The sequence below is a fragment of the Rana temporaria genome, chromosome 11 (genome assembly GCF_905171775.1).
Source record: "Rana temporaria chromosome 11, aRanTem1.1, whole genome shotgun sequence".
NCBI lineage: Eukaryota > Metazoa > Chordata > Amphibia > Anura > Ranidae > Rana > Rana temporaria.
The window spans coordinates 151263029-151289404 of NC_053499.1; the positions used below are offsets into that span (position 1 = coordinate 151263029).

The 26376-nt window shown below is 43.2% G+C and overlaps 1 protein-coding gene across 1 annotated transcript in view; it reads right to left on the reverse strand.

Annotated features, from left to right (window-relative positions):
- Nucleotides 1-26376, reverse strand: part of TDRD12 (tudor domain containing 12) — a 60130-nt gene that overhangs the window by 25027 nt on the left and 8727 nt on the right. The window contains exons 5-19 of the mRNA XM_040327785.1: nt 23908-24027; nt 23335-23390; nt 20652-20737; nt 19631-20558; nt 18790-19113; nt 15550-15580; nt 14297-14439; nt 12400-12430; nt 11295-11360; nt 10731-10788; nt 9070-9171; nt 5697-5885; nt 4536-4692; nt 3820-3947; nt 1677-1865 (exon numbers count right to left, since the gene is read on the reverse strand). Coding sequence (XP_040183719.1) covers nt 1677-1865; nt 3820-3947; nt 4536-4692; nt 5697-5885; nt 9070-9171; nt 10731-10788; nt 11295-11360; nt 12400-12430; nt 14297-14439; nt 15550-15580; nt 18790-19113; nt 19631-20558; nt 20652-20737; nt 23335-23390; nt 23908-24027 — 2608 coding nt within the window. The remainder of the gene's footprint in view (nt 1-1676; nt 1866-3819; nt 3948-4535; nt 4693-5696; nt 5886-9069; nt 9172-10730; nt 10789-11294; nt 11361-12399; nt 12431-14296; nt 14440-15549; nt 15581-18789; nt 19114-19630; nt 20559-20651; nt 20738-23334; nt 23391-23907; nt 24028-26376) is intronic.

The following is a 26376-nucleotide window of genomic DNA, read 5'->3' on the forward strand; positions in this document are numbered from 1 at the left end:
GAGATCTGAAATGAGGGGGAAAATCTGAAATGACGGGGAAGATCTGAAATGACGGGGAAGATCTGAAATGACGGGGAAGATCTGAAATGACGGGGAAGCTCTGAAATGACGGGGAAGCTCTGAAATGACGGGGAAGCTCTGAAATGACGGGGAAGCTCTGCTGTTAGTTTTATCCAATCCTGTACAAGCAAAAATGCTGTTTTTTATTTTTCTTGCATGTCCCACTCAGATCTACAGCGAGTGCACATAGCATAAAACCCTTGGAGTTTAATAAAGGTCATAAAAAAAAATGCACACTTACAGTTAAGTAATGGAATAATGGCAAATAAAACAAATGAGCCGGCCGGCTCCTTGAAATAGCAGCCCGTATATTCCGGGTCTGGCGTACAGCGCAGTGACGTCAGAACGTTGTTCTTCCCAACGTTTCGTCATTAGAGGGATGTGACCATGTCCCTCTAGTGACGAAACGTTGGGAGGAACGACGCCAAACCCGGAATATACGGGCTGCTATTTCAAGGAGTCGGCCGGCTCATTTGTTCTATATGCCATTATTCCATTACTTAAATGTAAGTGTGCATTTTTTTTATGACCTTTATTAAACTCCAAGAGTTTTATGCTATGTGAGTCTATTTTGTCCTATGTGGTGTATTCCGAATCGGTGTGCTGTGAGACATCTTCTATGGAAGCTGAGGCACACATTTTATCATATAGAGACCCCAGGCTGGGTTAAGAGCTACATGCGCTAACTGATCTCCTATAATCAAGAGATCACATCTATCCGGTAAGCGGCAGTGTGTTATTCCGGTGGAGGCGTTTTTCTGTCATCACTTTCTTCTGAATGCTGTGGACCCATTTGCACACTGGGGAAGATATAGCTTATATGGACATTTGTTTTTTTTTGTGGTTTATGACACAGTGATAGTGTCACTTTTAAGGATTGTCTTTTTATCCTTATCTATATTATTATTTACACGGACTGAGATTTATTTACTTGACATCTTCCAGTTCTCATGTAACATTGGAGATATAAATTATCAATATTTATATTTGTGTGTCAATATTACATTGAGGCCTATTGACCATTTAATATTTTTCACTTATTCAATGCTTAGCACTACAATTAATTATATTTGTGACTGTGTTCATTATTTATGACCATTAGTGTCGTTTATAGTTCACGTTGGCGCAGCTTTTTTATTTTATCTTTACTACTAGTGTTGTATAACATTTGCAGTTGCCGCTGTACCATTTATTGAATTAGCGCAGTAAATGTTTTCATATTGTTAGCACACTTCTCAACCCTGCACTCTGTACACATTGCACCCCTGAACTTTGCACTCTGTACATAGCACACCCCTGAATCCTGCACTTGGTACATAGCGCATCCCTGAACCCTGCACATAACGCACGCCTGGTATTTATTGCTCCTTTAAGATCCTCCCACTGGCTTTGCAATTTGTGGTCGAGTTCCTGCACCAATTCTAAGAAAAGAAAAGCCCTGGATAAATGTATGTACTCTTACAAATACAACTGGCCCTTTGAGGGCAACCATAATACGGATGTGGCCCTCGACTAAATTGAGTTTGACAACACAGTTGTGTAACATTTTGCACTTTGTGTAAATGATTATAATTACAAACATACATTTTTTCCCCTTTTTACAGGGCTTTCTGTACCTGTTGGACATTAGCAAAGACTGCTGCCTGCTTCATCCTGGTGATGATAACTTGTGGGCAGGATGTATAATTTAATAACAATTCCATATCCTGATGCCACGCGTTTCCAATTGCAACAACCTGCTGAGAAGTATCATCTCTAGTTTCCGCAGACGCCGTTTTCTTATAGGCTTCCAGTATGGCCGACATCTGGAAACAAGACAACAGTTACTATGTGGACGAAAAGGGAAAATGTTGCCATAAATCAGATTCTAGGTAGGCCTGAAGGTGTGGAACATTTAAAAAAAAAAAAAAAAAAAAAAATTCTTCATAGTCTGTTATAAAATTTTGCAAACGGGTAATTTTTCTCCTTCACTAATGTGTGCTGCGGCTGCACTGATGGACACTGGCAGGTGGCACTGATGGAACGCATAGATAGGCAACACTGATGAGGAGTCACTGATTGGCAGCACTGGTGTGCACCGATTGGAAGCACTGGTGGGCACCGATTGGCAGCACTGATAATCAGGACACTCAGTGCCGATCCTGACCTCCCTGGGGCCCTAAGCAAAATGACATGTCACATTAAAAAAAGTTGAGAACCAGGGGGAGGGGGTGTTCTGCTGTCGGAAATGACATCTTACATTAAATTGAGAAGCGGGGGGGGTGGTGACTTCTTACCTCCTCCTCCCATGCAGCCAGCGAGTTGAGAAGCGGGGTGAGGGGGCGAAAATGACTTCTCACCAGGCGGGGCCTCTAGTAATTTGGGGGGCCCTTCGCAGCTTTGCGGGGCCCTAAGCGGCTTGCATAGTGAGCCTATAGGGCGGATCGGCCCTGAGGACACTGATAATCAATGCCCTGATTATCAGAGCACATGTCCCTAACACAAGCCAGTTAATGGCTCTCTTCTTCTTCTTCTTCACACTCACAGCGTTAGGAGAGAAAAGCCAATAACAGGCTTGTGTTTACATCCTGTGATAAGCTGTTTACATAGTAATGGGCCACTGTGATTGGCCCTTTACCCCGATCTGTGATCAGCCAAGTACGAAGAACTCTGCAATCACAGAGCGCATCACGCATACGTTGCGGGAGCGCACAGGCACGACATCCATGGACGCCCTCCCAGCATTAAAAGCCCACGCTGTAGCTGTCTTTTGGGTATAGCGTGGGCGGTAAGCGGTTAAAACACATTCTGCAGATGAAACCAGATAGCCATCTTCTTTTGTACATACTATTCAGCACAATTATAGCATAGCAAATGGTGTTCTGTAAAAAAAAGAAGAGCCACGCATTCTGTACAATGTTGTAGTAGCTAATAGTATTTTGTTAAATCCAATTGGAATTCTTCGGTAACGCTGAAGATGTTTCATAGAAATCCAAGCCGTTTCTTCAGTTCTTGGATAAGCCACAAATGTCTTCAACAACACAGAACAAGTCAAAGTGAATGTGACCAACTACTACCAGCTATATTATGACCTGAATACATGGGAACCATCAAAGACACAGCACTCTTGTTCTCTTTCAAACCACATATAAAAATCACCATGGCTTTCTACTTCTAAGGAAGAAAGAGATGACTGCCAAGCGAGGGAACCTTTACTATTCTGTTACCTGCTTGCTGTTGGGTCTGAATATCATGAAAAATAAATGATCTGATAAAGCCTGGTGAATCAAAATATCACGGGGTGGTTGTTTTGTTCTTGGCTTCACAGCCACCTCCAAATCTTGGACTACAGAATGCGGCTCAGTTCAATCCCTAGTACACAATGTTCTAGTTCACATGTAGAGTGGGAAGTAGTTCTCCCAAGCAAAGCATTATTTTAGAAAAAACAAGTATATGTGACTGGATTTCATGAGCAAACAAAATGCCTTAGACCCCTTTCACACTGGGGGTATTTTTTTAGGCCCTTTTTATCACTAATAATAACAAATGTAAAGCACCTAAAAAAAAGCCTCATTGGCAGTGTGAAAGTCTGAGTGCTTTCACACTGGGGCGTTGCGCTGGCAAGACAATAAAAAAAGTCCTACAAGCAGCATCTTTGGGGTGCTTTAGGAGAGGTGTATACACTAGAGGTGCACCTTGAATGTAATGGTCTGGGAAACCTTAAAATTGGTGGGTTTAGTTCCAAACAGTAAGCACCCACGTTAACCAGACCCAGCTTACCTGTGACCTGGCTTTAGCAAAGAGCACACCCACTTCATCCAGGACCAGGTGGCAGAGCCGCAGAAGAAGTAGCCCATGGTGCTCCATACACCTCAACAAGCAGTGTGGAGTTGTGACAACCAAGCAACCTTGACATACAGAAATAAAATAATTACATCATTGCCCGAAGTATAAATTCACTTATGCCTCGTACACGCGGTCGGAATTTCCAACAAGAAAAATCCGATGTGAGCTTTTGGTCGGAAATTCCGACCTTATGTATGCTCCATCTGACTTTTCCTGTCGGAATTTCCGCCAACAAAATTTGAGAGCTGGTTCTCAAATTTTCAGATGGAAAAAATTCCAATCGGAAGTTCCGATCATCTGTAGCAATGCCGACGCGCAAAATTCTGATGCATGCTCGGAAGCACTGAAATTCATTTTCTCGGCTCGTCGTAGTGTTGTACGTCACCGCGTTCTTAACAGTCAAAAGTACAGAGAAATTTTGTGTGACCGTGTGTATGCAAGCCAAGCTTGAGCAGAATTCCATCGGAAAAACCTTCCAAGGTTTCTCCAACGGAAAATCCAATCATGTGTACGCAGCATAAGACTGTGATTTAATTCAACAAATCATTATCTTTCTAATTAGAAGGGTTTTAGAGTGTTCTGGAAGGTATCCAACTAAAGTCCAGAACATTTCAACTACATAAGGATTTGTAGATGTGAATTGAACTCACAGGGTTTCCTCAAGTTGAGGCCTTCAATTTCTTCCTTCGACTGCCCCACCAGCAGCAGCGTGGGGTTTACCAGCTGGACACATTTGCTGTAATCCATGAGAAGATTGTATACTGTGTGACACTTGTCCCATGAAGAGCACAATACGATCGCATGTGGCTGAAAGACAACATCATGACCATTACAATGGAACAATGGCACCAAGGCATGGCTGAGGACGCTGCTTCCACAGACACAAGCACAAAAAACAAAATTGCCTTAAAGCCAAATCTGCCATAAAAACGGTGAAATGCGTAGATACATTACACCTATCTATGACAATAAGATGTGAAGCTATAACACCTTCAAGTTGTAATGTGATATGTGTTACCTTTTCTGATGAGAAACTAGCATGAATATATTCTCTTTATCTTCTATGATGTTTTTAAATGTGTAATAGAGTGTTTGTATTTTTAATTGAACAAGGTCTTTTCTAGAAGGCACATTTAAAGTCCAGTTATGCATGTCTCTCTCTGCATTTGATGCTCAGGTTGACAGAAGATACCGGTAGACAGTTGAATGAATTGTAGTCCATGCTAAAACTAAAATCCCTGCTTCTATAGCCCCCAAAATTCTAACACTAACCTCTCTAGTCCTGAAAAAAAAAATAAAAAATCAGGTGCTTGGCCCCGCCCCTTCATCACCTGATTGGCTGTGATTGACAGCAGTGGAAGCCATTGGCTCCTGCTGTTGCCAAAAGCCAATCAGGAGTGCGAGTCTCTGGAGTCCCAAGGCTCTCGTGGACATCGCTGGATCAGATAAGTAGTGGGGGGGGCTGCTGCATACAGAAGGTTTTTTAGAATGCATGAAGGTAAAAAACCTTGTGCCTTTACAACCATTTAAATTGAACAAGCTGGAGTTAGAAGCTGATTGGCTACCATGCACAGCTGCACCATATTTTGCACTCTCCGTTTTTAGAAAACCATTCTCATAGGGATTACAAAAAAGGAGAGATATAGGAGAAGAGGAGAAAAGGGGACAGGAAAAATATACGAAGAGAAAGGCGGGAAGTGGACTCTATACGCTGCTGTGTATTTGATCAAACATTTCGATGTGTGTGTATATACAGTATGTCGGCAGGGAGAGACTGTAAAATCTATAAAAGAGAAAATGCACATGCTTACCCCGTGTTTTGCTGGCAGTACTTTGTAAATCGCTGATGCACAGTTAAGGTAAGTCAGAAGAGGCGGAATATAATACATGGGGTTTGTGCAATCAGGAGTGATGACAATTGTGTCGGATCCTTCAGCGATGGGAGCCCAGCAGTACGATTCTGTCAAGTTGGGTCCGCTGTAGCCAGTCGCCATCAGCCTCTGGAAAACATACAAGTCTAATACAGTTGCATGCTCTTTGTAAGATTACAAGTGGGGTGTCCCTACCTGTCTGGGTTATGTGATCCACTATTTTTATTATCTTTCGGATAATTTTTTTCCATTTCGGTTTCATATAAAAAGCCACTGCACACGTCTACAAAGAAATGTTTTCCTCAATGCGATATAATGATACCTCCATCAACAAAGTAACGGGGTCTGAATATCTTTCACCATACCAGGACTGTAATAAATCCTAGATCTTCCTGGCAAAGAGTGTACCCCCAGCACCATGGTAATGTGCCAGTTTCCCCATTTCTTTAAAAACAGTACTCTGGCTAAGAAACCCTTTGCCTCCGTGGCATTGTGCCCAAGGGACAGTCTTTCCATCTCAATGGCAACAGGGCAGATTCCTCAGTTGCCAACTTCACCCTTGCAAATGATCAGAACCTTCCCACACCATGGCAATGAGGTCAATCCTTCCATCACAATGGTAACACCAAAATGACCGTACCCCTTTAAACTTCAATAGGGCCATAACCATCACATAAATACCAATAATGATCAAGAGTAAGAATTGTCTGTAGGTACTAAAGTGCAAAAGAGAAACATAAGCGTAAATCAAATGTATCATTCTTATAAATCTTACATAAAGAACTTAAAACATATTAGGGGTTGACCGATTATTAGGGGTGGATATTCAAATTTTTCAAATAATCGGTATCGTTCACAAACTGACCGATGTTACCAATATTAGCCCGGCCAGCCGACCTCCTCCCCCCTGTCCCCGCGTAGTGCTCGCTGCAGTCTCTGCCAATCTCGGTCAACGATGCGGCAGGCAGCAGAGAGACGACATCATCTCTCACTCCTCGCATCACCTCTGTTCCGCCCCTACATCAGGGCCACGGAGGCTACTTGTGACAGAGCTGCAGCCGCAGGCAAGCAGAGTTAGTTATGTCATATCTCACCGCCCGCATGTGGAAGTTCACTCGTTTGGACCCCTCTGGGGAGAGGTTGCCAGAAGTAGTGACACGCTGCATCTGGGTGGCAGGTGACAGTGGCAAGTGACACGCTGCATCAGGTGGCAGGTAATGGTGATGTACAGATTATCATCACCTGATATCGACAAGAAAAGGCGGGCAAAAAATTGTATCGGTCCCCATATACCGTATTTATCGGCGTATACCGCATACTTTTTTGCCCTGAAAATCAGGGCAAAATCGTGGGTGCGCGGTATACGCCGATACCCGTGCCGAGTTTTGAATACTGCGCCGACATATACCGAGCGCAGTACACTCGGGTATAGTCGGGCAGTCTCGGCTCCTTCCGCGCTCACGTCCTGGACGTACAGGACGTCAGCGCGAGAGTTGCCGAGCATTGCCGACAATACACGAGTGTACTGCGCTCTGTGTATGTCGGCGCAGTATTCAAACTCGGCGCGGGAAACAAGCGGGGAGGACGCGAGGATGCCGCAGAAGGACGCCGGACCCGACGAAGAGGACACCCGAAGCCGCAGACGGACCCGACGAAGAGGACACCCGAAGCCGCAGAAGGACGCCGGACCCGACGAAGAGGACACCCGAAGCCGCAGAAGGACGCCGGACCCGACGAGGCTGCCGATGGACGCCGCGCAAGACACCAAAACTGTAAGTACAAAAAAAAAAAATTTCCACAGGATTCGGGGCAACTTTAGGGGTGCGCGGTATACGCGGGAGCGCGTTATACCGCGATAAATACGGTAATCGTATTTAGCAGTTTGTTTTTAAAGCAAACTGTTGAGCTTTTTGGCTTAGTTCACACCCATGAAGCTTGCTTTTGATCGTTTCTGTAGTGCTGTTTGCTGTGCGTTTTGCATTTGTGCACACGCGATTTTACTACCATTTGTGTTTTTTATGCTTTTTTGTCCAATCTGTTGCTGGGCAGATTAAAAAAGCCAAAATGCAAATAATGGCAACATCGCAACAAAAGCGCATTACATGCTTTTCTACAGCTTCTCCATTGAAGTCTATTGAATCAAAAAAGAAGCACCGTTTTGCGTTAAAAAAAAAAACCAAAAAAAAAGTGACCTTTCAGAAAACGCAGCGGCTGAAAAAAGCGTAGACGTGAACGTTTCCTATAGGAAACCATTTTAAATAAACTGCAGTGCTTTTCTGCAAAAAGGCCCAAAAAACGTATAGGTGTGAACGGAGCCTAATGCCGCGTACACACGATCATTTTTCTTCTTCATCAAACTTTGTTTTTTAAAAATGTAATTTAAAATGATCGTGTGTGGGCTTCAGAGCATTTTTCGGGTTCTGAAAAACGACAAAAAAATAAATTCGAACACGCTCTATTTTTTAACAACGTTTTCGTTTTTCGGGTTGCAAAAAATGATCGTGTGTGGGCTTTAACGACGTGAAAAACCCACGCATGCTCAGAAGCAAGTTATGAGACGGGAGCGCTCGTTCTGGTAAAACTACCGTTCGGAATGGAGTAAGCACATTCATCACGCTGTAACAGACAGAAAAGCGCAAATCGTCTTTTACAAACACGAAATCAGCAAAAGCAGCCCCAAGGGTGGCGTCATCCGAATGGAACTTCCCCTTTATAGTGCCGTCGTACGTGTTGTACGTCACCGCGCTTTGCTAGAGCATTTTTTTTTTACGATCGTGTGTGGGCAACGTTGTTTTAATGATGAAGTTGGAAAAAAATTGTTTTTTTCTAGAGGCTGAAAAACTTCGTTTTTTACAAGCCAAAAAATGATCTCATGCACATGGTGTTTCTTGTAAATAACAACAGGAAAAAATCTGCGTTTTTAACTCACCTAAGCTGCATTTTTATCAAATCAGGCATCATGCCGTTAGTGGCGTCTCCCGAGCGCATGCACGGGAGTGGCGTCATCGCTGCTCCGGCCAGTCACAACCCCCGGAGCAGCGATACCCGGAAGTCACTCCAGGTATCATAGCGGCGACGGAGGAGGTGTCCGAAGGCCGCTGCGGGGGCTTCGTTGTCAGGTAATTCATAATGAGCTAGTATGCTATGCTATGGAATTGAAGGGCAAAAAATTTAAATAAAAATGCCACAAAAAAATTAAAATGTAGTTTAACAACAGTAGTGCGCATGAGGCCTAAACTTAAATATTCTTATTCAGGAATGGCCACACATTTTTACATAGACAAAGTTATACATCTATTTACAATGGCCTTACCTTTTTGATACCAGAAAAAAGAAGAGCAGATTCCAAGGTGTGATAGGCTGTTAAGGTTTTGCTGACAAACACGGCTTCCTGAAGTTTTCCAACAGCCTTTGGCTGCCAAGAAATCAAATACAGGTCAACATGTTAGAATCATATATATGTTCCAATTACTGGTACATGCATCACCTCATTTATTGTTTTCTACAATCACCATAAAATGTTTAAGTTTACCTATAAAAGATTTTTTTTGCCCTTTATTGAGTTTACTTATGCTATTTTAAAGGCTTTAAAGTATTACTAAACCCACAACAGTAAAATGAATGAATGAAAATCAGTCTGTATATGCAGTAAAGCATGCTTGTTATACTCACTGTGGAACCTAAGGGGTTAAAGGGGTTGTAAACCCTTACACACCAGTTTTACCTACAGATAAGCCTATAAGGCAGGGGTGGCCAACCAGTGGCCCGGGGGCCACATGTGGCCCGTGGAGCCCTCTGATGTGGCCCGCGACCTCCTGCTCTGGAATGGTGGGTTGGCAAGCCCAGATCGCAGGTTGCCAATCTGCCATACCACAGAATCAGTGTTGTAAATGAAGCTGGTGGTAGAGGAACAAAGCGGCTGCTGAGCAGAGCCCCATAAGCCGATGCTTCCTCTACAGCACTGGCTTTTTCCACAGGTGGAGTCTATGGCAAAGATCAGCTAACCCATAGGATAGACACAGGTGCACTACGCTGCACCCGTGGTGTGGGTAAACCGCAGCACATCAGTGTGAAAGCAGTCTTAGACCCTTTTCACACCATCAGCCCGACCAAATGGGAGCCTCCATTTACCTCTATAGAGCGACAGATCTCCGTTTACGCCCGCCTACCTCCAATCCGAAAAACAGAAGGGAATTCGTCCCCTTTCATCTTGGCGGATCGGAGGGCCTATAGAGTAGCCGTGACCTGTCATCCGCCCACTCCGCTCATTGTGGCCCTCGACTGTTTACCAAGTTGCTTAAGTGGCCCTTGCTCTTCAAAAGGTTGGGCACCCCTGCTATAAGGCTTACCTGTAGGTACTGAAAATAGCTCCTAAACCTGCACAGTTTAGGAGATATTTACCATATACGCTTGCTCCAACGTCATCGGCGCATGCGCACTGAAGAAAGGGCAGGGTCATGCCGTTTCCATAGGGCATGAGCGGGAGTAGGGTCACAGGACTCCAGCCAGTCACAGAGCCGGAGTCCATGGCCGCAGAAGGAAGAGGGGTGAAGATGGACGTGGCCACCAGCGGGGGAACCTCGGGCACATTGCAGGCTTCGTTTGCAGATAAGTGCAACATAATTGGCCATACTGGCCCATTATGCGTTTACTTTGCTGGGGAATAAAGAGGAATTAAAACCCATCAGAGTCGTTTTTTTTTTTTTGGTAGAGTGCAGTGATTAGCACATGGCCAATCAGCACTGTGCAGAGGGTCAGGGGTCATGGATCCCATTAGGACAGCTCAGTGCTGTATGAAAACTTTGTACATGCAAAAAGATGTGCATTTGTCCTTTATTGAAAAGACTTTTGTAGACTGAGGTCAGCCAATAAATGTTTTTATTCCAGCCAAAGAGAAAGTAAAACTGGATTATTATATCAAGTGTCAGCATCCAGGATTTACATTATAAAGAAGGACAGTAAAGATAAACACACCTCGTCATTCTCTTCTTCTGATAGCTGCGCTGGATTTGGATTTAAGAAATGAAGTAACCTGAATATGAAAAGAAAATGTAAACTGCTGTTAACAGTTTGCAACAGAATTTGCATACATTAAGAGGGATTCTGTCTGGAGAACAAATATTTCTGATATACCTGTAGATATAAAATATGGGAACGGTCCCCATATGTAACCCACCAACAGTTGGACAATCGATGGCACTAGTAATTATTATTTTACCCTTGTCCATTGAGGGACGCAGAAAGGTTTATATCTTCAGGTTATACTTCCGCCTACAGGAGGACACTGGCAAAAAAATTTAATAAATAGGATAACCCCTCCTACCAGCATGCCTCTGCTAGTATCCTAATGGAATGGAGGTCTCTTCTTCAGCTCTGCTGTGTAAGTTTCAAACCAGTGGACCGATCGGGTCCGCCTGTCCGTTTTTGCAGGCCGACCCAGTCGGACCACCCACTGTTCTCTAAAATCTTAATATATACTGTTTAAAAAAAAAAAAAAAAAAAAATCAAATACAAAAAATCCTCTGCTGAAGCACTTACTTGGTAAAACGTTGTGCCTGACTCATGTTGTCGGGAGCCGAGGATGATACATTCCCACTCGGTGTTCTATAAAAAAAAAACAAAAAAAAAAACTTTAAAAAACAGGACTAGACATCCAAAGTATTTTATCAGTAGGAATGGAATTGTTTTAATTCTTTTTTTTTAAAGTCAGCAGCTACAAATACGGCAGCTGCTGACTTTTAATATAATGACGCTTACCTGTCCAGGGTGCCCGCAATTTCGGCACCCGAAGCCGATCTGTCCCTCGGCTCTCGGGTGGAGATGGAATAAAAATTCTCTGGACAGCCGCACTCTGAACAAATTGTAGCCTTTAATAAAAGGAGGACAGCACTACAGCATTTATAGCTATGACGAAGCACAAGTTTCAGTGTGAAACGCGTCAGAAGTCAGGTTTTAATTTCATTTTGCTGTGACTTGTAGTGCTGTCCTTTTAATAAAGGCTTCAATTTGTTCAGAGTGCGGCTGTACAGAGACAATTTTTGTTCCTGCTTTGCTTAGTGCATTGCCTGCACCTGAGTTATCTGCAGCGGAGGATATTCATCTGGGTTCCCACCTGGAGCGGCTATTCCCTTTTCTCTTGGAGATGCCACCATTTTCGATAAGGGAATCAGGAAGTGAAGCCTTGCAACCTCACTTCCTAGTTCCCTACTGAGCATGCGCGAGTTGTGCTGCGTGATTTCACTGGTCTATGCTGTCTTCTGGGACCTATTTGTCTCCCAGAAGATAGTGGGGAGGGTTCGGACATGGCGTAGATCACCGCGGATACTGCAGCGATCTATGCCCAGACATGGGAGCAAATAGCTGTATTAGACATGAATCTGCTCCTCCCCCCTAAAAGGTGCCAAATGTGACACCAGAGGGGGGAGGAGTCCGAAAAGCAGAAGTTCCATTTTTGGGTGGAACTCTTCTTTAAGGTTTTGACGTCATCAGAATCTCTGTACATGCAGCAATTGAAGGCAAGTTATTTTGTCATCACCTGTCCTTATGAGGTCCTCTATTTATATCAGTCTCTACACTTCCTCCACCTTCCTTTGCATGTATGTGGAATACTACATACTAACTGCATACAGATGAGACAACTTACCGGATTCTGGCAATGGATTCTTCCTGGATCTCTGGAAAAGACAAATAACGTTATGCTCAAGATTTCTGAACTTTGATAAAATAATTCTGTCACACGTATAAGAAACAGCTATCAATCTGCCAGGAACTAGGTTTGAGACCTTTAACATCTACAAATACTGTATATGGATACCCTAACAATGCCACCTAGAGGTGGATTAGACCCTAGCAAACGAAAAAAAACTAAACAGTAGCCCAGCCCAGGATAACCCCTCCGACCAGTAGGGAAGGGACACACCCCTTTCACACAGCACACAGGACTCCAGACGTTGGCACTAGGGATGAGCTCCGGCGTGTTCGCACACTCCATGTGCAGAGCCCGCCAGGAAGTCGGCACAGTGCTGCGCTAATCACAGGCAGTGAGACATTTCCCGATCTCTGCAGCCGCGCATCGGGACAATGTCTCCCTGCCTGTGATTAGCGCAGCGCCATGCCGACTTCCTGGCGGGCTCTGCACATGGAGTGTGCAAACACGCCGGAGCTCATCCCTAGTTGGCTCTATTAGCAGACACGCTGCAATCAACCTGTTCGTATAAAGTGAACTGGGGGCACCAGGTACAGTAGGACTGTCCCCCCTATGTCTAGAATAAGACATGTTGTATTCACAGTGCAGATAGTGAACGTACAAGGTCAGGGTAAGAGGAAAGGCTTCAAATAGTCAGAACAGTAATTAGGGGTGGTCACTGAAGGCAGGCGGTAGAAACGTTTCAAAATGAATAATTAAAAAGTTATGATTTGCCCCAGATGATATCAATCCAGTGAAATGCGTAGAACGAGGTTTGGGCATGGCTTTGAGACGATCTTGGAGAGAAAGTGCATTGCAGGCTGGCTGGGTTGAGCAAACTGTGGGACACCCATACCAGAGCCGCGGATCGATCCAGTGGAGGATAAGGAAAAGAGAGAGGGAGCTTTTTGCAGCAGCGCCATGGGTCCATCCAGTGGAGGATAGGGGAAAGAGAGAGAGCTTTTTGCAGCAGCGCCATGGATCCATCCAGTGGAGGATAGGGGAAAAAGAGAGACGGCGCTTTTTGCAGCAGCGTCGTTGATTGATCCAGTGGAGGATAAGGGAAAAAGGAGAGAGAGAGCTTTTTGCAGCAGCGCCATGGATCAATCCAGTGGAGGATAGGGGAAAAAGAGAGACGGATCTTTTTGCAGCAGCGCCATGGATCAATCCAGTGGAGGATAGGGGAAAAAGAGAGACGGCGCTTTTTGCAGCAGCGTCGTTGATCGATCCAGTGGAGGATAAGGGAAAGAGAGAGAGCTTTTTGCAGCAGCGCCATGGATCCATCCAGTGGAGGATAGGGGAAAGAGAGAGGGAGCTTTTCGTTCAGTCTGGCCGATTCAGTCTGGAGGATTCATACTAGAGAGCAGTGTGGGGGGGGGGGGGGGGGGAGGACATCAATTTTGTTTGGGTACGTCGCACGACCGCGCAATTGTCAGGTAAAGCGACGCAGTGCCATATCGCAAAAAATGGCCTGGTCAGGAAGGGGGTAAAATCTTCCGGGGCTGAAGTGGTTAAGTACACAATCTTCCACTTGACACATTTATTGCCATAGAGATCTATTCTGCCCCCCTACATCTCTATGATATGGAACTCGTCATTTGGTTGCTCTTCTTCGAACTGTGGAACGATGGTTGCTTCCCCATATCCCGCAGATGTGGGTTTGTTCCTGACGGATGTCACCATTATTTACTCTACGTATCTGTGTGGATAGATCAATGTTCCTTTGATATGTTTGTATTCTCTTGTCTATCTCTGACATTTGTTATTGTGTCTTTTTAGACTTTAAAAATAATCAATGAGAGAGATTACCGGTAAACATAAATTTAAGAAAGAAAAAGCAATAGCTATATCCTACCAGTAGACATCCTTCTTGCACGATCTACGTTGCACAATGCAGGCCAGGGGGACTGAACAACAGAAAATGCTTCCGTGGTCGGCATAGCTAAAGGATCCTGAGCTTCTAGAACCGGCAGACAAGTCTTCTCTTCACTGTGACCCCTGAAGAGATGTTAATTGTCAAAAGAAGAGGAATATCAGAAATATATATATATTTTTTTTTAAACAGTACTGTACTTGAGCCTCATAAAAAAATAGGATAGGATGGACACAGCCTTCACAAATCTTGACATATGGGTTATGTTCCTGTTCATAGGAGAGGACTAGAGTCCTCTCCTATGAAGGTTTGGATTATTTTCTAAATGTACATAATATAACTGAGTACTGACATTTATAGGTAAAGTTGATCCGGGGAAAATCCGATTGCCTCTCGGGGGATCAGGAAGGAATTTTTTCCCCTGCTGGAGAAAATTGGATCTCATGCTCTGCTGGGGTTTTTTGCCTTCCTCTGGATCAAATGTGGGTATAGAATTGGTTACCGTATATACTTGAGTATAAGCCAACCTGAATATAAGCCGAGGCACCTAATTTTACCACGAAAAAATGGGAAAACTTATTGACTCGAGTATAAGCCTAGGGTGTCCATCTGCATGCCTTACTGTGCCCCACTTTGCCTCACTGTGTCCATGTGCATGCCCCACTGTGCCCATGCCTCACTGTGCCCATGCCTAGACTGACGTTTAACATGGAAGTCTATGGAAGGGCTGCCCGACTTTGAAAAATCGGTGTCCCCCAGACAACAAACTTTGCACACTTGTAGAGGAGAAATGGGGCTACATGTGTGCCAAGATCCGGGTCCAGGGGACCTACGACTGGCCGGTACTGCGTCCCCAAATCACTAGAGAAATGACCGTGTAACATGGGAGTCTATGGAAGGGGTGCCCGGCTTTGAAAAATCGGTGCTCTCCGACCGTAGGTCCCCCGGACAACAAACTTTGCACACTTGTAAAGAAAGAGGGGCTACCTGTGTGCCAAGTTTGGGGTCCAGGGAACCAACGGCCGGCCAGTACCGGGTCCCCAAAGTCCGGGAGATGAGGCGCAAAAAGGTGACTCGTAGTATAAGCCAAGGGGGGCATTTTCAGCACAAAAAAAATGTGCTGAAAAACTCGGCTTATATACGGTATATGGGATTGTACGGTATGTTAGTTCATTTTATTATTGACCAATAATTCTCTCTTTCATAAAAATGTTATTTACAAATAACTGACAAACCTGATCTCAGCAGCAGCCCTTTCCGGGACATCTGTGAAAAGAATAACCAATGAAAAAAATTATTTGAGTTTCGGGAATGTTTATTAAAAACCACCTAATGGACCAGGCCTTTAACACTTTTTTTTGTTTACAAGTAAAAATCTTTTTTTTTTTTTCTTTTTTCTAGAAAATGACTTATTTTTTATTTAGCAGAGGCCCTAGAAAATAAAATGGCAGTCAATGATATTTTTTAGGTCACACGTTATTTGTGCAGTGGTTTTTAAAACCAAAAAAATACACTTTAATAAAAAAAAAAAAAAAACACCACAATATACAGGTATAACCCAATTTTGTTTTAAAATATGAAAGATGATATTAAATGGATACCAACGTCATGCTTTAATTTTAAGTACCTTAGATACCTTTAAGTATTTTTCGGTACCTTAGTTTGGGCCATTCCATGAGTGTCTGCAATTTTGCACACACTCATGGAATGGCCCAAACTTAGGTACCTAAAATTCTCCACAGGCGACTTCTTTAAAAATGTTTACATATGTGGGCGTGATCTACATATGGGTTTGCTTCTGCTCGCGAGCACGGGGCGCTTTACATTTTTTTTTGGGCTGGGGCTTTAAAAAAACAAAACAAAACTAGTGGGTTCTAAGAGGAGTTATTCAGCTGTTCAAATAAACGCTGATAAAACACGTCTCGCCAGCGTTTTGTCATTTTTGATCCATTGGAAAAAATAAATAAAAAAAAAAAAAAAAAACGCTGACGTGGAAAAACGATATTGCAGAAACATTGAAAAACTCACTGCAAAGCTACTGCCGTTTTTATAACGTTATTTTAACGTCCGGTGTGCATGAGGCCTAAATGGTGCAGCACCCAACCGTATGGTATTTCAGAACCATGCGTTTTGGTGGCCACAAATGGGCCTGTATTTGCTAGATGTGTGGGGGGTTCAGGCTCATCTTTGGCAGGCTGCAGGGCTGGAATCATCTTCTCTTCCTGGGTGCACTACAACATCGGGGGGGCACATTAGGGCTGGGGAAAAAAACGATTTGATTTAAAAATCGAATTGGTAGGTCAAATCGATTCATATTTTCCAAAAAAATAAAATAAAGAAAGTTTTTTTTTTAAACGTGTGTAAAGGAGGAACTAAAGCGCTAGCCAATACTTTCAACGTGAGGGATAAAAAATATAAACAATAACGTGAGTGAATGAATAATTGCGGCTCAAATCTATAATGTACTAACGACAAAGAATGCAAAATGAATAAATTTAAATGATGAGCGCAAAAATAAGTGAATGGTGAATATCCACACAGTGATAAAATATAAATATAAATAGGATCCCCAATGCAGGGGAAAACCAGTAGGTGAATGAATTATAATCTAAATATAGATACAATCAAAACACTGTGGCTGTGATAACAAACAATAAAGCAAAAAGCAAAAAGTCCTGTGTAATAAAAATTGAAATCAATATAAATATAAATGAAAGTCCCAAAGTGATCAACAATAATCTTGTGCATCCAAATCAAAAATGTTTACACGATCCCACCGGCAGCTGAGCTCACGGAGCGCTTACCTTCCTGATGTATATAAACAGCGTGTGGATGCTCAGATGGAGACTTAAAGACCTTCCTTCTGCTCGGACGAGCTAATCCAAACCTCGACCTTGTTGCCTGGAGAGCGTCACCCTCACTGTGTGTGGTCCGGGGCTACACCAAAATGGAGGCTCCGTTCTCAAATCATACACAGGCCATCAATCGAATGTAAAGGGAGGAAAGAGGAAAAGAGCTCCAAATGGTGAAATATTTCACGGCAATCAGTTTATTGTTGGTCCAAATAGTAAAATGCTCAACATGAGCTAGAATTAAAACGTTGAAACAGCAAGTATCGAATGTGCGGACGGAACGTCACGTCACTTCCGGTCACGTCTAATCAGGGCCTCCCTTTACATTCGATTGATGGCCTGTGTATGATTTGAGAACGGAGCCTCCATTTTGGTGTAGCCCCGGACCACACACAGTGAGGGCGACGCTCTCCAGGCAACAAGGTCGAGGTTTGGATTAGCTCGTCCGAGCAGAAGGAAGGTCTTTAAGTCTCCATCTGAGCATCCACACGCTGTTTATATACATCAGGAAGGTAAGCGCTCCGTGAGCTCAGCTGCCGGTGGGATCGTGTAAACATTTTTGATTTGGATGCACAAGATTATTGTTGATCACTTTGGGACTTTCATTTATATTTATATTGATTTCAATTTTTATTACACAGGACTTTTTGCTTTTTGCTTTATTGTTTGTTATCACAGCCACAGTGTTTTGATTGTATCTATATTTAGATTATAATTCATTCACCTACTGGTTTTCCCCTGCATTGGGGATCCTATTTATATTTATATTTTATCACTGTGTGGATATTCACCATTCACTTATTTTTGCGCTCATCATTTAAATTTATTCAAAGTTTTTTTTTTCCCCCAGGACCGGCGCTAAGAATCCTCTTATTACTGGGTGCAGACCCTCACAAATGACCCTCCTGTCTTGATAGCCTTTCCGGGGTGTGCAGGGGAGAAGTCAGTCAGCTGCAATCCCGGGAAAGGGCCGCGAGGCCGGCCGAAGCCGCGGACACGCCTAAAAAATCCTGCCCGTAGCTCCTAAGGACCGGTGCTAGAGTCCTCCTGCTACTGGGTGCGGACCCTCACAACTGACCCTCCTGTGTCCCTCCTGCCTTGGTGGCCTCTCCAGGGGAGAAGTCAGTCAGCCGCAATCCCGGGAAAGGGCCGCGAGGCCGGCCGAAGCCGCGGACACGCCTACAAAATTCCTGCCCGCAGCTCCTAAGGACCGGTGCTAGAGTCCTCCTGCTACTGGGTGCGGACCCTCACAACTGACCCTCCTGCCTTGGTGGCCTCTCCAGAGTGTGCAGGGGAGAATTCAATCCGCCGCGATCCTGGGAAAAGGCCGCAAGGCCAGACGCCGCCGACTTGCCTACAAACTCCGTCCCGCAGCTCCTCAGGACCGGTGTGGTGTCCATCAAAAAAATAAAAATAATTGTTTCGAATCGCAAATCAAGTTTTTTATAAAAAAAAAATTGCCCAGCTCTAGGGCACATAGCAGCTAAATGCCCCCATTCTTGTGGTGCCAGTGTTCTTGGCATTATATAAATATAAAAGCAGACAATGAGTTACAGATGAATAATCTTGGCTCAAACAAATCCAAACCAATGGAAAAGTATACAATTAAAGAGAACAGCTTACCCTGAAAAAGCTTTGGGCCACCTTCAGTATTGTTCCAGGTAGAAGGTGTAGAAGGTGTCACAGCCTCAGGACCCGTCTCTATTTTCTTTTCTTGAATGTTCGAAGTCTGATTTTGCGTATCCAGTGAAAGCGACACATTTCCATGCCGATCGTCTGAGGGTGGAGGTTCATCTCTCTGCAGGAGGACGGGACTGCTTCCATTTTGACTTCTCAAGGACTGAGTAGTACTATCTTTTGACACGAAATCTGATGGTTTTCTGCTCTGATTGGCCAAGAATGGTGGTTTATCCTTATGCAGGACCGATCTACTTTCCTGCTGGATATCTGCAGAGAGAGGTTTATCTTTTGATTAGATTAACCACTTAAGGACCAGGCCTGTTTTTTTAACTTGGCGTTTACAAGTTTTGCTAGAAAATTACTTAGAATCCCCAAACACTATAGTTTTTTCTTTTCAGACATCTTAGAGAATAAAATGGCGGTCGTTACAATACTTTCTGTCACACCGTATTAGTGCAGTGGTAATTTTTTGGGAAAAATTACACTGTTTTGATGGATACACCTTAATAAAATGGGAATGGTTGCCGCCATGGTCACCACCCATCTTGAAAAGTTCCCCCCCTCACATATACTAATGTGCCACAAACAGGAAGTTAATATCACCAACCATTCCCATTTTATCAAGGTGTATCCATATAAATGGCCCACCCTGTATTTTGTTTTATTTCTTTGTATCCTCTCATGCTAGTCACTTCAATAGGTATATGTGAGGGTTTTAACCACTTTAAACATAAAGCTCTGCATAGTTACATCAAGGCGAGAAACAAAGTCAATTCTGCCTTACCTGTAGTATGTCCTCCATCCAAACATCTCCATGCTGACCACAGGATTGGCTGAGATGCAATTTTGGGCGAAGCTTTTTTTGGAACTTGGGCTTCTTCTTTACTCAAGGAAACAGATTTAACTCCATTCTGATGTCCTGGTGACTGTAGCTCTTTGACCATAGATCCATTCTGGTGTCCTGGTGACTGAAGCTCTTTGACCATAGATCCATTCTGGTGTCCCGGTGACTGAAGCTCTTTGACCATAGATCCATTCTGGTGTCCTGGTGACTGTATATCTTTCAATATGGGTGTATTCTGGTGTCTTGGTAACTGCAACTCTATGACCCTTGGTGTATTCTTGTGTACCGGTGACTGCAGTTCTTTGATTATAGATCCATTCTGGTGTCCTGGTGACTGTAGCTCTTTGACCATAGATCCATTCTGGTGTCCTGGGGACTGTAGCTCTTTGACCAAAGATCCATTTTGGTGTAAGTGTGACTGCAGTTCTTTGACCCTTGGTGCATTCTGGTGTCCTGGTGACTGCTGCTCTTTGGCCATAGATCCATTTTGGTGTCCTGGTGACTGCAGCTCTTTGGCCATAGATCCATTTTGGTGTACGTGTGACTGCAGCTCTTTGGCCATAGATCCATTTTGGTGTACGTGTGACTGCAGCTCTTTGACCATTGGTACATTCTGGTGTCCTGGTGACTGCAGCTCTTTGACCATAGATCCATTTTGGTGTACGTGTGACTGCAGCTCTTTGACCATTGGTACATTCTGGTGTCCTGGTGACTGCAGCTCCTTGACCCCGGGTCCATTTTCTTGTCCTGGCGACTGTATCCCATTGACCATGGGAATTATTGCATTTCCATTCACCTCGTCATACACAGAATTGTCTTTGTAATAAGAAGCAAACTTTTTGGCCACGAGCTCATCATTGACACAGAGCTTGAGAGAAAAAACACAGGTATGGTAATATTCCCAACTTATTAAGTCAGTTTAGACGGTACAATGTTATAGGTCATTACATATTCCACTTACCACAGAGTCCTTCGTAATAATATAAAGAAAAACACTTATGTAGTCGTCCTCCACAGAACAGAAGTCAGCCTTGATCTTGATGGCATCTAAGGAAACAGAAAAACATTTAAAGTGTCATAAAACCCACAATCACCATTTCACATGTAGGAGAACTTATTATAGCTTATTATTGATCCCGCTGCTCTCCATCTCCCCCTTCTGTCCATGTCCCCAATTCAGCTAGGGATTTCGCAGAGCAGTGTTGGCAGCTCTGCACATGCTCAGTTTTCAGTGCGTTTCTACGCTGAGCATTTCCTCCCTATCACATCTGAGCAGGCCATGTGACTATAGAGTCACATGTGGGTGAAAACATAGTGGTACATGACAGCCCACCCCCTCCATGCCCACTAACCAGCTAAACACAATGGAGGAGGGATATTATATCTTGATTGATGGAGGCTTCAACTCCCTGTCATTCTAAGACACAGGCTGGAGGGGCGTGACACAATGCTTTCCATGATTCTTATGGAAAAATAAATGCATTTTCTTTTCTTGCAAAAATATGTGAAAGTATTTATTTTCTCTTAAAAGGAGAAATGTAACAGCAGTCAGCATTGGGGCTTTAATTGTGGTCATGTGACTGCAGGACTTGATTCAGTGTAGGGCTGCAACTAACAATTATTTTCATAATCGATTAGTTGGCCGATTATTGTTTTGATTAATCATTTAAATCGGATAACAGCCTTAAAAAAAAAATTTGCATTTTTAAAAATATTTGGGCCAATTTGTTGTTGGGCAGATTACAAAACACAAATTGACGCAAAAACACATTACATGCTTTTCTGCAGCTTCTCCATTGAAGTATATGGAACCAAAAAAACGAAATAGCACCGTTTTGCATTAAAAAAAAAGAAAGAAAAAAAACTTGTTGCCCTTTCCAAATACGCAGCAGCAGAAAAAGAATCCTGGATGTGAACGTGTCCCATAGGAAAACATGGAAATGAACTGTATAGTGTGTTTCTGAAAAAAGCACCAAAAAACTGAGGTGTGACCCCCAGGCCTGAGATGTTTAGTAACATAATGGGGGTTAAAAAAACAAAAAGAAGTACAAAAAGAGCAAATAATCTCTACTGTAAGGGGTTAATTTTTTTCCTGTGGGACAGTGAAAGTAATAGTTACAGTAGCGATTTGCTTTTTTGTATTATAAAGGGCTAATGTTAGGTTTTTTAACCCCATTATGTTACTGGCCGATTAATCGAATTATGAAAATTGTAATCGATTAATTTCATAATCGATTAGTTGACGATTAATCGATTAGTTGTTTCGGCCCTAGTTCAGTGCTTAAGTGTTACTAAACCCAATGCCCTGCATTCACTATATCTGGTCTCCCACAGTACACAGAACATGGAAATGCAATTATTTCAGTAAATATAAACTGCTAAATACCTTTTCTCATCAGCAGTATATAGCAGTCTTGTAACATCTCTCAGTGTCCGGCCGAGCACTGGTTAAAGTTTGTAAGAGGAGTTTTCAGTCTCCTCTGACTGTCCTATGAGGCTGCAAGACCCCTGACTCTCTGTCTGGACAGGGCCAAACAAAAATTACTGTATTTATTGGCGTATAACACTCACTTTTTTACCCTAAAAATAGAGGGTAAACTGTGCCTGCGTGTTATACGCAGGGGGCTGTGGAAAGTTTTTTTCCTGAAACTTCCCTCTTAAAGTTGGGGGGCGTGTTATACGCCTGCGCGTGTTAAACGCCGCTAAATACGGTAACTCTCTAGCAATACACACCAAACTGAGCATGTGCAGAGTGCCTCCTGGGGCTCTGTGCTATCAGCAGATGGATTGGGGAGGATCAGAGAAGACGGGATCAAACAGCCTTTTTACACAATCCAGAGGTTTAACCCCTTAGGTTCCACAGTGAGTATAAGAAGCATGCTTTACTGTATATACAGACTGATTTTACTGTTGTGGGTTTAGTAACACTTTAAAGGGGTGTTCCAGTCAGTTTTTATGTTTATTAAAAGTCAGCAGCTACAAAAAGTGTAGCTGCTGGCTTTTAATAAACAGACACTCACCTGCTCCAGGTTCCAGCGACGCGCCGGCCGGGGCTCTGCTCCGCTCCTCTCCCCCCCTCTCCGGCCGGCGTCTTCATTCCAAGTGTGGGCACCCGGCCGTGACAACTTTCAGCTTCACGGCCGGGGCACCCACTGCGCATGCGCGAGCATCACTGCGCATGCGCGAGCGGCTCCATGCAATTGGACAGGCGATCGCCTGGGATCTGTCACGTGTCCCAGGTGATCGCCTACAGGGAGGGGCTGCAGAAAGGCAATTAGGCTATTCGCCTTAGCAGCCCCTCGGCGGAAGGAGGAAGTGGGACAGGAAGTCCCACTCCTCCTGAAGCCCCCACTCCCCCCCCAAAAAAATGACATGCCAAATGTGGCATGTAAGGGGGCGAGGATGGATTAAGCGGAAGGTCCACTTTTGGGTGGAACTCCGCTTTAATGTATACCCGCCTCTGCTCCCCACTAGAAAACAATAAGCTTTTAAAAAGGCAAACACATTTGTAAAATGATTAAATCTGAAAAAACAGACACTGGGGTCTCTTTAGCTCAGGTTTACTTTTCATTCGAAAAATGTGCTGTTCAAGAATCTGAATGTTCCTATACACACCAAGACAACTATTAGTGAAAGATAGTTACCCTCCAAGAGTTGATGGAAAAAAGAGACAGCGGCCAAGTCCCAATCCTTTCTTGGCCTAAAAGAAAAACATCAATCACACTAGGTGAAATGAAAGGATTTGCACAGACATGCACATATACAGTGGACTTCCTTATCTGGATCTGTCAAGGGGCCATAAAAACATTCCAGATAGCAGGACAATAGAAAAAAAAATGATTATATATATATATATATATATATATATATAAAATCCAATTTAAAAAAAATGTATTCGATTATTTCTAATGCTTAACGTGTTTTTTCACCTTAATGCATCCAGGAAAACGGTACTCACTCCCCGCAAAAAAAAATAAAAAATTAAAAACTATTTGATTACAGGTGAAAGTCTGCTTTGAATACATTTAGTGATGTAATAAAGCTTCCCTCTATATATATGTGCTTGGAATTCAGTTTTAAAAAAAATGCAACAAGAATGAATATATGGTACTTAAAAAAAAAAAAAAAAATTAAATCTATTATTTATTCATCTTCTGTATATACAAACACAGACCTACCCTCTACCAGTGGTAATTATATTGTGGTATTAAACTCACCGGAAGTCCATTTTGTTCTCATACACGTTGAAGCCGAGAGAGATCGGTTGGATCTGGTGTAACTTAAATTTCTTTGCTCGAAATGGCAACCGATAATATTCTTCTATAGGGAATCGAATGCTGCATACAGAGAGGTAATAACATGCATTATGTTGGAGAATGTCAACAGACCGAGATACAGACAAAAAGACAGACCTACGTTTCATAAGACACTTGAGGGCCTCGGCCTACGACAGCACTACAGGAGGAGAGCATAAAGGTTGAATGAAGGATGGATGGCCGCACTCCAAAAACCGTACAGGTTGTCTTTTATTAAATGAACAGCAAAAGCATTACCAGATCACAGCAACAGAAACAGGGGACAGCCGACGTTTCGCACAAAATCAGTGCTTATTCATTAGCCAAAGTGTGACGGAGGAAAAAAACTATTTTTCCATCCATCTCACGGATCGGGTGAACACGGACAGACGGTTCGTGTTCATCCGATCCCCCCAAAGGGGAGAGCGGAGAAAAGACAGGGCGGTCCCTGCACAGTGTGCGGGGACCGCCCCGCCAGCTCAGCGGGGATCAACGGAGCGATCCCCGCTGAGCAAGCAGAGGTTCACGGGGCGGATCATTACTGATCCGCCCCATGTGAAAGGGGCCTAATACTTACCTCCCCTGTTGCAGTGGATTTGCACAGAGCAGCCCGGATCCTCCTCTTCTTGGGTGCCACTTCTGTGATCCTGGCCCCAGATTGTACCCCACCCTATCACAGTCACACTATAAGTCGCCGATCACCGCCATTACAGTATAGTGTCAATAGCTGGATACATTCCAGTATATATGCCATAGACTGTAGACGCTATAAGACTTACACACAAACCAATTATTTTTACACTTACTGGGAATTTTTTTTTTTCACCAGACATGTAGCAAAATACAATTGGCCTAAATTTATGAAGAAATTCGATTTTTTTATTCTTTTTTTTAATTGGAGATGTTTCATAAAACAGAAAGTAGAAAATAGTGTTTTTTTTTTTTTTAATATTTTTGTTTAGACATTTTTGGTCTTTCTTCGTTTATATAAAAATAAAACTGGTATATATATAACTATAATATATAACTGGTGCTCAAATACCACCAAAAGAAAACTACTTGTGTGTAAAAAATAATAAATTTAATTTTGGGTACAGTGTTGCATGACCGCACAATTGCCACTTGACCTCTGGAAGATTTTGCTCCTTCATGACTAGAGCATTTTTTGCTATTCAGCACTGTGCTACTTTAGCTGGCAATTGCGCGGTCATGCGCGGTCATTTCACAAACAGAGCTTTCTTTTGGTGGGATTTCATCATCACTGTATTTTTTTTAATGTTTTGCAATATAAATAGACAAAAAATATTTTTGGAAAAAAATAAATACATTTTATTTTCTGCTACAAAAAATATCCAATACATTTTTATCTTATTTATTTTTAAAATCAAATTTCTTCAAGAATTTAGGGCAAAATGTATTCTGCTACATGTCTTTGGTATTAAAAAAAAAAAAAAAGAAATCGCAATAAATGTATATTATTTGGTTTGGGTGAAAGTTATAGCGTCTGGCATAGATACTAGATTTATATATTTTTTTATGCTAGTAATGGGGAATAAAAAAACTCCAAGATTGCCTGTCACTATTTGGAGTTCTGTATTGTTTACCACAGAGCTCCCTTTCCCTCAATGATGGAGCCGATCATTGGCCGGGACCCACTGATTGGCTCGTGCTGTCGGGTCTACATCCCCGCGGGGAGACACTGTAAACATTCACAACATCTTACCCGCAGGGATGTAGTCCCAAGGGAGGGGGCGAGCAAGCCGACTAACCCCCAGCCAGAGCGGCTCGGATGATGGGAGCAAGCTTACTGAGGAGGAACAGGAAGTGAGAAATTCAGACAAAGAAAAAAACATTTAGAAGGGAAATCGAAGGAAAAGGGTAAGTGAACCAACAATGCACTAGCTTAAAGGAACCTAGTTAGAAAATAAAAAACAAACCTTTACAATCCCTTTAAAGCAGTGAATTTCATTGCTATAAGCAAGCATTTTACTGAATGGAATTGATTCAGTTTGTTTTTCTGTGATTGGCCAGAGATAATCACATGGTACAGATAGGCTATGATTGGCCCTGTCTGTACCCATGTGATCACTGTGACCAATCAGAAAATATAGGCTTTTTGTACTCACCGTAAAATCCATTTCTCTGAGTTCATGGACGGACACAGCATCCTTTGACAGTAGAGTTATATCCCTACTGTCAAAGGATGCTGTGTCCGTCCATGAACGTAAGAGAAAACTAGCAACACAATTGTACAAAACGGATGGCATGAAAGGAAGCCATCCATTGTTTACAATTGTCATGTGATCTGCTGTGATTGGTCACAGCGAACACATAACACTGTCAGCGGGCCGGTACAGTGCTCAGTCATTGGCTGTGTTCGGTGGACATAGG